Below are 13,360 nucleotides of genomic sequence, written 5' to 3'. Positions count from 1 at the left end.
ATTTTAAGAAATATATCACATTAGGAAGATTTGGATGGGTAGCCATCTATTTCAGTCTAGGTTGCTTAGTGAAAATAAGAAATAAATGGCCACAGAACAGGTCTTCGCCATCCCTCCCCATTTCATCTCATGTTTATGTTCTTGCATTTACTAGTCCAGACAACCTGGTGTAGAACTACAACTTGCCAAGGCCCCAGAGCCAATCCTCAGGAATTGTGTCCAAAATACTTAGAAGACATTTCTTTTATCGTAGATAGAAAAGGTTAATTCAGCAGAAATGTACTAGACACACAAATATTTTTTAAAGTAAAAAAACCAGTACTAGAATTCAGCATTGTAATGTGCAATCAAGTTTTAGTTCTAATTTCAATATGAGTTAACTCCCAATTTTCAGAAGTTGCCCTGAAACTTTCCTAGGAAGCAAGGATGCTCCCTTCCTTAGTGCAACTCTGTCTGCACTGGCACAACCTCATGATTGCTGCGGCATCGATCGTCCATTGTCTTTGCAGGGCAGATATTCCACACAATATCCACAAGCACCAACCAATTCTTTTTCTTTTCTTTTTTTTTTTTTTGCAAAGTTCATTTTTAGTTTATCAGAGATTAAGATAGAGTCATGGAAGAGAACAGGGCTGATTCAGAGTTGCCTGCAACTACCCATAGCTGTCACCACATACTTACGCCGCGAAGGGGTTGATGAGTAAGCGGAGGCTGCAGATGGGCAGATGCAATTCCCCACCACCACCAAATCTCAACTGTGCGTTGTGCAGAGATGCGCGCCCTGCCTGCTGATTGGTTCTGACTTCCTGCTGGGAGGTGGGGGAAGGCAAGGCAGACCCAAGCAGGAAACATTAAAATTCACTGACATATAAAAGGAACACCTCTGCAACTGTCCCTGAATGACAGATGCATATGTTCTCTCACGCGCAGTCTGAAGTCTGCTCGAGTCTTCAGTCCACATAAATATTGCCAAGAAAAGAACATATGCAAATAAAGACACACTTAAAAAAAAAAAGATTTACAAAACAAAAAATAAAAAACCCTCTAGGAATCAATGATTAAAAAAAAAACACCAGCATTGAGTTTTTTCTCAGAGAGTGCTGCTATCAAAGATATCATAGCCTAATAAAAGTGTACTATAATATGTTATACTGACAGCGCTGAAATAATTTAGTTTGCTTGCAACAGTAATAATGTTCCGGTGCGTTTTATTTTTAGCAATGGAATAGGACTATCATGAAAGTTGCATTTTCCAGCCAAGGCCTTGAGCTGTGAGCATGGATAGCTGGAAAAGAATAATTTGTTGATTAACAGGAGTATTCAGGATACTAGCCACGAGGGAAGACTCAGTGGTCCATTTCAAGTTGTACTCTTTGTACTGTAGCTTCTCTCTCATTATTCACCTTCTACATCATTTACCGAACAAATTGTGAGCCTTGAGGATTCTTCATTAAAAGGGCTGCTCCGAAGGTTGCTTTGTATTTTGTTAATTTTTTTCTGCTCATGGTAAAGTGATGAGAGATATGCCTGAATACCCAGCCTTCTGTTCAAACTGTTTGTGCTGTTTCTGGATTTACCTGCAGGTTCCTGGAGTCAGTATGTGGTCTGTGATAACATGGTTAGTTTAGCAGGAAACTACCATAGGAAGCATTTAAATTGGTGCTTCCATCTTTAAGGAAGATCTATGAGCTATTTGTCCTCTCACCTTTGTCTCGAGCAAACTAGGCAAGTAGCCCACTGGAGTTGTTTCAACCCCATGTAAGAGGAATAAAAACTGCTGCATTGGGAAGTGCATTCCCTCGGCCTACACAAACACATGAAGTAAATAAACCTTTTGAAAAGTAAACTGCAGTCTCTGGATTTACAGAAACAGGCCACAAAAGCTGACATGGCATGGCTTTAAGTGAACATTAAAGATTTTGCAAGAATTCCAGTAGGCACTTTGAAAAGATATAATTATGCAAGAAAATTTATTGTCGGTAATATTGACTCCAGTTTACAACTTGTGGAGTTACCTACATCAGAGAACAGAGTTAGATTTGGGATAGCTTACGCAGTTTAGCGTAGTTGTTAAGGCTGCAGGCTAGCAACCAGAAGATTGTGACTTTCAGCCGTGTAGGCAGAAAGCCAGCGAAGTGACTTTGAGCCAATCATGCCCTCTCAACTCTAGGAAGCCGATAATGGCAAATCACTTCTGAAATCTTGCCAAGAAAAATGCAGAAACTTGTCCAAGCAGTTTCTAGGAGCTAACACCGACTGAAAGGCATAGCAAAAAAAAAAAAAAGGCTACACAAACCCTTTGAAAGAGATTCTACAATATGTGCAGGAGCACAAGCAAAACACTTTTTTTTTTGCTTCTTAAAGCAGCTTTGTCTTCTTCAAGATGTCCATGGCTACTCGGAAAGCATTTCTAGGCTGTTGATGCACCCATGTGTTTTGCACAGCCTTTTCTCGTTACATTGCTCGCACACATGCAAAATTTTTGCCCAGCTCAACCCTCTCTAAAGAAAACTCATCTCTTACTGACTGACTGACTTATTTACTTACTTACTTAGTGTTGTAAATGCTTTTATATATCATATACGTAAAATAATGACAGTAGCAATAATGAGGAAAGGGGAGGAATGACTTTTCCCAGTATCCCCACCAGTAGGGTGTTGTGATAATGCCAGTACATCAGAATGCTGTGAAGAATTCACTTTTCAAAGGCACACATATTTTTACCAAACTTGACCAACTTGTGCTGAAGCTTGATTTTGTTCGTAACTCCACTGAGAACCTAAGAAGGAGAATAAGGACGAAAGGAAGAAAAGAGATTTCTACCGGAGCCCAATTTACCTCAATATTTCACATATTTTTAAAAAATGTTATTTTCCTAGCGATTGAAACTGTTACTGTAGCTGCAATGCGGTACTAAACAAAGATTTCTCCAAGCACCTCAACTATAGGAAATGTAGATGCTAAAAATGGGGTTGTTTTTGACCTTTTCGGTGAGTGACATCAATGCTGTTTATTTCTGCTTTCCAGGCTATACAATTTGATCCAGAAACCCACCTGCCCACTGTTACTGACAGTTGTACAGGCTGCACTCTGTGTCTCAGTATCTGCCCTATTATTGACTGCATCCGAATGGTTTCCAGGACAACACCTTATGAAGCAAAGAGAGGCCTGCCCTTAGCTGTGATCCCCGTGTGCTGAGCAGATCAGACCAACAGTTAAAGGGAAACTTCTATTTGCTTGATTCTATTGATTTGCTTTCTAATTAGTACCAGTGAGTCCAGTACATTCTAGCAAAAAGAAGGAAAGGGGGAAAGAAAGAGGGAGGGAGGGAGGGAAGAAAAGGGGACAGGGAAGAGGAAAGGAAAGGAAAGGAAAGGAATTAATTAGAGGCCAAATAAAACCGGCTGAATTTTTCAGTTTATTTCCCATCTCTTTCCCTTTCTGATCTTTAGACAGATAACAAAATTAGTTTGTTGAATGTGATTCGGCTTTGCCTTTTATAAGACGCATAACTTTTCTCTCGCTCTCTTTCACAAAATCTGTACATGTTCTGACGATCTGAGTTTTAATTTTTCTTCCCTGTAACAATGGAATGAAATTCAAGAAACTTTTCGTAATCATGTAAACCCTAACACATGGACAAACTTTGTTACTATGGAAACATTGGGTAATTACACATTTCATTTCCTTTTAAAACTGGTTTTAGAAGATGTAATTAACTATATAACACACAAACAAAGCATTGTATATCATGGAGGGGGATGCTTTTACAGAAAGGTATAAAAAGAGGGTTAAACTGCTATTTCTGAACAATTAATCAGTTTTGATAGTGGCAGCATCTGCTGGTCTATTACTCTAGTTCTTGCTAAATTCTACTTCTCCCTAAATGCTACCTCTGACTAGGCATTGAAAATCAAATGTGCAAATACAGCACACTTTTGTCATTTGATGTTTTCAGTTGGTAGCACAATTTTTGTTGTTGTTGTTCGGTTAATGAACTTCCAGTCCCTATCTATTAATTCTAATCTTTCACATGTAAATATAGGACATTTTTTGTTGCCTCGCTGTGGTGTTGGCAAAATGAAATTAATCTTGAGGCACTAGGAGGGGGACCAAAAGGCAATTACTTCAAAATTTCTTTGTTTGCTACCATTCATACACACAGTGCTGGATAAAATAATGTGGTTCTTTCAGTGTAGATGGATGGGTGAGGCTCAGGGATACAGCCTTTTTGGTCCCCACAGATAGTATCTGACAATAAATGGCATCTATTGAATATTTTCCAAATACCAAGTCCATTTCACTCCTGGGCTTCACTGTGCCTAAACAAAAGTTCCACAAATCTTTGGAGAAAGAACGAGTTGAGGGCCCAATAAATGTAAGTAATTTCAAGTGCTGTCAATGCAGGATGTCTGATCGGTCCACAATGTAGGCTCTTTTAAAGAAACCCGTTACTGTTTTCTATTATGAGATCCATTTCTCCCCATGATTCTGGTGTACAAACTCTCTTACTGAACAGCAAGAAGCCGCCCATCAGAATTAGTGTTATGGAGGTAGATGTTCTCACCTTAGAACATAGAATAATAGGGTGGGAAGGGATGTTGGAGGTCTTCTAATTCAACTCTCTGCTCAGGCAGGAGACCTTATACATTCCAGACAAATGGCTCTCTGGTCTTTTCTCGAAAACACTTTTTAGAAAGTGATGGAGCATCCACAACTCCAGGAGACAAGCTATTTCTCCTTGGTTCTAGGTTGGAACTCTCCTTAACAATATTCCACCTGTCACGTCTTAGGAATGTCAAACATGTTCTTGTGCATTCTGCGGGGGAGGTGTCCGTGGTGCTCTTTGAGCTTGCTTGTTTTCTAGCAGATGTTTCATTACCCTAACTAGGCATCCGGAGTAAAGGATTGTAAAAAGAGAGTGATTAGGTAGCCTGACTAGCATTGATGATGTTACCTAGTTGGGTAATGAAATGGCTGCAAGAAAACCAGCAACCTCAGAAAGCACCAAGGACCCCTTAATTCAATCCTGAGCTACAAATATCCTTCTTCATTGTGCATTCTCAGAATATAAGTACATCTGGGTGGAATGGACTAGTGGGAAGTACACAAAGCCTCAGTAGCAGATAGCAACTGAAATATTTGCTATACATCAAATAAAGAAAAATCACTAGTAGAGCAGATTTCTCCTCCTCCTGTACTTCTACTACAGCAAGAATAGGTTTGGGGGGAAAAATCCCATCTTCTAACCCAAGGATCATATATAGAATGTTGGATCAAACAATATGTTCTCACACAAGAAGAAATACAGTAGAAATGTGTAAACATTCTGAAACCATATTTAGTCAAAGCCCTATCAGTGCTTTAATAACTTTTTGATTACATGAAAAGATTACTAGCCACATCTTCTATATGCAAGCATTTTAAATGGCAAAATGTAAGGTAAATAATTTTTAGCATATCCATGCCATATGTTTAAAAAAAAAAGTGTAATAAACATTCAAAAATAGAACATGTTTGTTTACAACAAAACCAAGATAAGGATTTTCCGCCATTCTGAAACAGCATGTTACCATCGACTTAGTTCTCATTCTCAGTTGGGTGTTTTCTTGTACTAATACTTTGCTAGCTATTTTATCCCAAAGAAGCTGCAAGAGAACCATATGTTGTTCAATATTTAAAATACCAAATAATGTATCCATTTCTCTGTGCTCTTTGCTATCAACTGAAATGCAAAAGTTTGATTGTGCATATTAAATAATGCTTGCATTAAAATTTCAATATATTTACATAGTTATAAATAAATCAGAATTAAACAATATTATACAACATATTTTAAAATGTGTTTTTTCTCTGCATTTTGTGTCTGTTTTTTATATTAAAAAAAATAGCAAGCCAATTTGCTATATATGTAATGGGCTTCCAGTTCTCCAGAATTAGCTCTCTCCTTTTTGATGACTTGCTATCAAACAGTCATATATAATCCAATCATTTTATATTGATGAAGCTGGGCTTGTAGCATAGAATGAAGCTCATAATAATAAAGAAAATGTTTTTCATTAACCCACTATCAAAAAGAGCTCTGCAGATTTTTAAAATTTTGATAGAGGAATTGCTGTGCACATACAACCCAATTCAAAGCATTACTATTATGCAGGAAAAGCAGAATTGGTCCTGGATTGTTTTGTCATGGTGAAGTCCACAACTTTCCATATCAAGTGTGACAATTACTTTATCTATTGTTTTATATATATATATATCTTCGTGCTTCTGGGAGCAATCACACATTGCTCCCAGAAGCACAAAGCTGAAGCCTGAAGATGACGACTTTGTCGAAACGTCGCCAAGACACTTCCAATTTTACATGGGAGAAAACCCAAACAACCAAAGGCCTACATATGTGTGTGTGTGTGTGTGTGTATTTGAGGGGATTGTACATGTCAGAGCACTGCAAAGAACTGCTGATTGTTAATTAAAGTCAGGTGTGTGACCTGTTTCTCTTTAAAATAATTTGAAACTTCATTTATACTGGTTTGGTTTTGTTCTTGGTTGGTTGGTTGGTTGGAGGTGTTTTTTGGGGGCTAGCTGTTATTTTTTTTCATATGAAACGAAACCCTAACACACAACACTAACTGTTTTAAACTGTTTTAACAAATGACATATTAAGATCATGTGACCATGCAAAAGCATAGCAGCGGCCAGTAACACTGAAGCAGCCACAACTTTCCCAAATTTCATTTCATGGATAATGGATTTTGTAAATTATTCCATTTGAAGTACCTTAGTTCAAAAATTGTTACTCTATGATGCATCATTTTGCCCAATTAAAGATCATGACAACTAGAGTGTTAGTAGTATAAAATTCTCTAGCTGGGGGGTTGCAGTCCAAGCATCTTAAAGTCAACAAGGTTGAGAAACACATATAGACGTTCCAAAAAGAATGTTTGTGCTTGTGAGAGAAAGAGATGGATGGCTTTCAATTCACATCACCTTTGCATAATCTTTAATCTGGTAAGTAAACTAAAACAGTCAAAAATAGTATTTTCTCAGATGGATTTGGTTCACAACATAGCTGGTTTCACTGCTCAGCTTGTAAGCTATCTCACTGCTAGCCCTAGCATAACATTTAACCAAGAAACTGCCTTCCCTTCTTCATAAAAAAGTGTCTAAATGAGGTGACTTCTAGATGAAATAACTGCCACTATTTATATAAATATATTCTGTAACTTGCATGGATCTCAAAGTATGAAGACTGGGATTTGCAGCTTCCTGAAAATATTCAAGACCCAATAACATTTCTGATAAAGCCTTTATTCTTTGTATTCCGTCTTTGCCCATCATATTTGAATGACTCAGGTTAAAAAGTCTTTTAATTATATTTTCTCTAATAATGTTGAGTATTTTCATAGACTGACTGCAGGAGACTATTCATGCGAAAAACTGGCTGCAGGGGGCCACACACGATCCCCCTGCGCCTGTTTTGGCTGCCAGAGTCACCATGGGCCAATCCTTTGCTATTTTCAATCCGGCCCCATGGGCCAGATTTAGGCACCCCATGGGCCTTGAGTTTGATACCTCTGCCTTAAGGTCACAATGATATGATCCCATAACAATGAATTGCTGCTGAATTCAGTTGTGCCTACTTCAGCACGAGTACAAAATGTCATGTGGTAATTTCTGAAGGGAATGGTTGACTATTTGGTAGACTCCACAGAAGTTAAAACTCAAAAATCCTATATATAGCTCTGTTCTTAAGTTAGTTACTCAGGTTTTGATGGTGACTAAAAGAAATGCTGCCTTTTTCTTTTCATTTAATATCATTTTCAAAAACAGACAGCCAATGTACTTTTACACATAACCTTTAACAGTTCGAGCTTTCAAAAGACACATTGTGAGCAATATTTTTGAGCAGAGATTGGCAATTTCTCTAAGCCATCTGATGCTTTCATTCCCCTCTCCAGCCCTTTTCCTTCTGCCTGTTCTTTTTAAATTGTAAGCATGGAAAAGTGTTTTGTTTATGAACTTACATTCTATTTTGTCTTTCTGGGTGGTGGGTGAAATGAGTATAATCTATATATATAAAAAAGGATCTATGTATATATGTAAGATCCAGCATAACTGGAACGGCTTGAGCAATTTCAACCAAACTTGGTACACAGATGACTTACTCTGTGGAAACAAATACCGTGGGGGTAAGAAACCCTTGGTGTTTGTGTGTGTTCCAGCATAACTGGAATGCCTCAAATAATTTTAACCAAACTTGGTACACAGATGACTTACTCTCTGGAAAAAAATACTGTGGAGGTAAGACACCCCTAACACCCCTTGGTGTGTGTATGTGTGTGTGTGTTCCAGCATAACTCTGGAACGCCTGGGCTGCTGAAATGAAAAGGAATGAATTATATCTATAGTGTTAAATCACAGTACTTTTGACTGTGATAGGGTGCATTTTGTATTCAAGTTCTGTTAAGATACAGCCTGTTGTGCCTTAAAATGGCTTCTAATGTACATCACAATGGAGTTGCCATAGTAATGGCTTCACAGTACTCCACAAGGGGGCTCCCTCTGGTAAAGGGGATTGGTTCTTAAGCAAACAAAAAACAAACAAAAATAATAATAAACCCCCGGGCCCTCAGCTTCAAGCAAAGAGGGCAAGTTGTCGGGGGAGGTGCCTGCTAATGCAGATAATCACCTCAAAGGCTGTTCCCTGTAGAATTTTTCCCAGGCTGTTAACCAGGGCAATTACGTCTCTAATCCTCACCACAGTGAGCGATAGTTTTTCCTGTCTAATACAGGATTGGGATAAATACATACCCGGGCAACACCGGGTTATCAGCTAGTCAAAATAATAAAATAATAAAATAAATATTTGCCTTATCAATCAGCATAAATGCAGAAATAATTTAGACATTTTGTCCAAACTTAAAAAGTATGAAATCAAATGAGTCACATCTGCATTAGTTGGTTGAGCAGGAGGGATAAAAAATCTTCCATGGTTTCTGATTTAGTTGTAAAATTGTATGGCAGTTTTGTACTTCTCTTTTCCAAAATTTTATTAGATTTAAAAACAAACAAAAACAATGGACATTGCTCCACGTCTCTGGTTTCTAACATTTACGTCAAATTCAGGTTACTATATCAAGTCTATATACAAATTTACGTATCTCCTTATTCCTTATATATCAAGGAATATATTACTACTACTACTTTTTTGTACTTTTTGATGTGCAGATCTTTTCTTTAATTGAACTAAGCTGCAGAGCCAAATATAAAATGATGTTAATGTTCATTTTGAAGCAATCGAAGAACGGCCTGCTAAATGTTATAAGAGCTACTATCAATAATGGCAAAGAGCTATCTGAAAATGCCCTAGATGTATAGGACTTATGTACCTTTCTAGGCTCCATCCATTCCAATTATTGATATGTACTGTATAGGAAAATACTAGAGTGCATTGCTTAGAAAATTGCAATTTCTCTAACCTACCAAAGTTTCCTTGGAAATAATGTCAACTTTTAACCAACATAAAATCAAAATGGAAGAAGTATAGAAACCAATTAATAAAATTTATCTAATACAATAGATAAAATTCTGAAACTGGATTCAAATTCTTGAAATTATAATTCAAATTGTTGATAATTTTTTTAAAATGTAGAATTAGTTCACCTGCACACAATGTTTAAGCAATTACAACAGCTTTCATTATCCTTCAAAATTCTTACTAGTAACTTGTTGGCTTCATGGGGTTTTGTATCCTTCAAGCAGTATTCATTTTCATAAGTAATTAAATAAAACAACTACATATGACATTTTTCACCTATTTTCTCCCATTCACCTTTTATATGGCAACCTGTCTTTAGTTACCAGTGATTTGTGAGGTGTTTTAGTCTTTAAAAATCTAATTTCAATCCAGAGAAGTGTTCTCAACTTTTCCTTGAGAAATAGAAAAAAATAGGATCATCTTCAATACCATATTCAAAATAACTACCTAAAAATAAAAAAGGACCACCTCTATAACTTGTCAAAGTGCTGCATGCCAATTAAGTTATGCTTTAAAACTAGAGGGCAACTTATAAGTATAATTCAATAATTAAAATGGGGTGTTAGATTTATTTTTAGCAAATGAAGACAAGCTCTTATTTAAACTTGTTTGTTTTTTTAAAAAAAAACCTGTATATATGGAATAATCCATAATATCACAACCATCTTTAAAGAATCAGTTATCAAAATACTGCCTTGGAATAATAAATATGAATGATGTACTTCTTGCTTCTTTGAATAATAAATATAATCCATGTGTTTATATTGTATTAAAATATATATACTTAATTGGAAGTATGCAAAAGATGGAGTTGTTTTGAGCATGCCAGCATAACACTGGAATTGGACTTCTCTGGTTTGTGATTGTTGTTGATTTGTTATTATTTATTCCAATCCAGCTAGTATAGCATGGTTTAGATTGGCAGCGAAGCACTTAGGGAATGGGTGCTGGTACTGTACTGATGTAAAACAGTTGGTCTCATGCCTAAAGTATCACTCTTGATTCTCTTGTCCTGCTGTTGAGGTCTAGAACTGTGATAGCCAACCAGTCGGCTGCTCCTGATGTGATACAAAAATTCTTTTGTTTGTATGCTTTTGCAGCTGCAAAATGCAAATTGCTTGCTTTTTTTTAACTGGGTCTGTGTTTGGAAAGGCTGGCAAACTTCACAATTTGGAAACCTGGTGAATAATCCTGCATAAAATTCACCAGGGGAATGTTTTTGTATACGGTATATATAAACAAAAGCCCATGGGAAGCAATGGAAACATTTGTTTGTTTGTTTGACTGATTGATTTCTATCTTAGCTTTTCCTCAAGAGCCCCAGGCAGCTTATCTAGAGAGTTCTCTCTATTTTTATCCTCAGAAGAACAACCACTTCCCCAATTCCTAGGGGAACTTTTTAATATTTTCAATTTTTAAAAAAAAACCTGTATATATGGAATAATCCATAATATCACAACCATCTTTAAAGAATCAGTTATCAAAATACTGCCTTGGAATAATAAATATGAATGATGTACTTCTTGCTTCTTTGAATAATAAATATAATCCATGTGTTTATATTGTATTAAAATATATATACTTAATTGGAAGTATGCAAAAGATGGAGTTGTTTTGAGCATGCCAGCATAACACTGGAATTGGACTTCTCTGGTTTGTGATTGTTGTTGATTTGTTATTATTTATTCCAATCCAGCTAGTATAGCATGGTTTAGATTGGCAGCGAAGCACTTAGGGAATGGGTGCTGGTACTGTACTGATGTAAAACAGTTGGTCTCATGCCTAAAGTATCACTCTTGATTCTCTTGTCCTGCTGTTGAGGTCTAGCACTGTGATAGCCAACCAGTCGGCTGCTCCTGATGTGATACAAAAATTCTTTTGTTTGTATGCTTTTGCAGCTGCAAAATGCAAATTGCTTGCTTTTTTTTAACTGGGTCTGTGTTTGGAAAGGCTGGCAAACTTCACAATTTGGAAACCTGGTGAATAATCCTGCATAAAATTCACCAGGGGAATGTTTTTGTATACGGTATATATAAACAAAAGCCCATGGGAAGCAATGGAAACATTTGTTTGTTTGTTTGACTGATTGATTTCTATCTTAGCTTTTCCTCAAGAGCCCCAGGCAGCTTATCTAGAGAGTTCTCTCTATTTTTATCCTCAGAAGAACAACCACTTCCCCAATTCCTAGGGGAACTTTTTAATATTTTCAATTTTTTTAAAAAAAATAAAATAAAACAGTCCCCGTATTTTTGTAAGTTGAGTAGCTGATCGCAATCGGGATGCACTACTATTCCACCTGCTGTTGTGACCCCGGGCTGGACAAGGAAGCTAGCGCCCCTTGTTTCCTCTGGCTGAAACATTTGAAAATGTCGCGTCCTTGCTGACTCCACACATTCCAAACTTGACTGTTGCAAACTTAACACAAACAATGCAGACCACACACTTAAGCACAAATATTATACTGAAACTTCCAAGTCCCTCACATTAAATTAAAAATGGCTTGCTTCTGACAGGTGATGTCTATGTTTGTCATACCATTGTCTGTTGCATAAAAATCCCAATATTATATACATACATACATATATATCATCACTGCCAAATTATAAGACATATAAAAGGCATTTTTATAAAATAATCCTGAAGAAGTGCTGTACGGACTCCCTGATTCAGCATTTGAGCTTGGCTTCGAAGAAAAATGGACACAATCCAAATTGATAATGAATTAGATCTTTTCATCCATTATGCGATGGTGAATTATCCTTCCCAGCATTCTGTGCAAGAGCTTATGGTGTCTATAACTCTTAAAATTAATGACCACAGACTTCCCACCACCATACCTAAAACTACAAAGTGGTCCAAAACACGCTTATATATATATATTTTATTGTTCAAAGTCAGACTTCAATCCCCAAATTTAGTTTATATCATCTGATTTGCTGTCTTCCAATTATTCCCATGCCAAATAATGCTGAAGGATTTCTACCGTACCAGCCATATCAAAATTGAATGCATGAATAAATAAATGCCTCCTGGAGGGTCACCTATCTGTGAGTTGGGTGGCCGTATAAATTTGTGGTGTATGTGTGTGTGTGTGTTTCTCAGGCTCTTCTCTCTTTTGAGATACATAATATGATAGTCAGCATCTGACAGTCGTCCCAGCTTTGCAATGCCTGATTTTCAGCTTTACTCTTTCCCTGTCCTGTCCTAATCAGGTGAGAACCTCTGGGAAGGCAGGACAGTGGAATATAACTTGTCCTGGAATTAAATGTTGACAAATAAAATAAATAAAACTCAGGCAAAAAAAAAAAATACACCTGACACTTCTGTGGTACAAGTATATTCGGTGGACTAAGCAGGCACCGTTGATAAGAAAGCTTAAGATGATGCCAAGAACACAGATCACTTCTATTATAACTACTAAAATCAGCTTTACAGAGAGACCTTGTACCAGACATTATGGGGAGACCTTTAGCTTTTTACCATGTCTGTTCTTTGTTGCTATGGCAATAGAATTAACCATTCCATTAACATAATAGAATAAACTGCACTGTAAACTTCTTTGTCCTGGTGGAAAAGCCTTACTCAGATTTCAGAATATTTGACAAGCTTAAATTCTCAGGGCTTTCTTTTCTTTTTTTTTAAAATCCCAAACCTAGGTTATTATCTCAATGCCTCCAAAAGCTTAAAAGGAGGGAGAGAATGAGAGAGGGCACAGCTGTACATTTTATCATTACATTTCCCCTTGCCTTCATTGACTGCCTTCTCCTAAGTGTCCTCATGAGAAAACTAGTAGACTACTGAAGCAGTGACCATTGGAAG

At 36.9% G+C, this 13,360-nt stretch overlaps 1 protein-coding gene across 2 annotated transcripts in view; it reads left to right on the top strand.

The window, feature by feature from the left end:
• DPYD (dihydropyrimidine dehydrogenase) overlaps positions 1–3,313 on the top strand; it is a 684,632-nt gene extending 681,319 nt beyond the window's left edge. For both annotated transcript variants that reach the window (XM_058176033.1, XM_058176032.1), the window contains one exon: positions 3,028–3,313. In XM_058176033.1, coding sequence (XP_058032016.1) covers positions 3,028–3,198 — 171 coding nt within the window. In that variant the 3' untranslated portion in view covers positions 3,199–3,313. The remainder of the gene's footprint in view (positions 1–3,027) is intronic.
• The last annotated feature ends 10,047 nt before the right edge of the window (positions 3,314–13,360 follow it).

This window comes from Ahaetulla prasina, chromosome 3 (assembly GCF_028640845.1).
Source record: "Ahaetulla prasina isolate Xishuangbanna chromosome 3, ASM2864084v1, whole genome shotgun sequence".
Lineage (NCBI taxonomy): Eukaryota > Metazoa > Chordata > Lepidosauria > Squamata > Colubridae > Ahaetulla > Ahaetulla prasina.
Note: the sequence above shows the minus strand (reverse complement) of the source record. Positions and strands in the feature narration are given on the sequence as shown.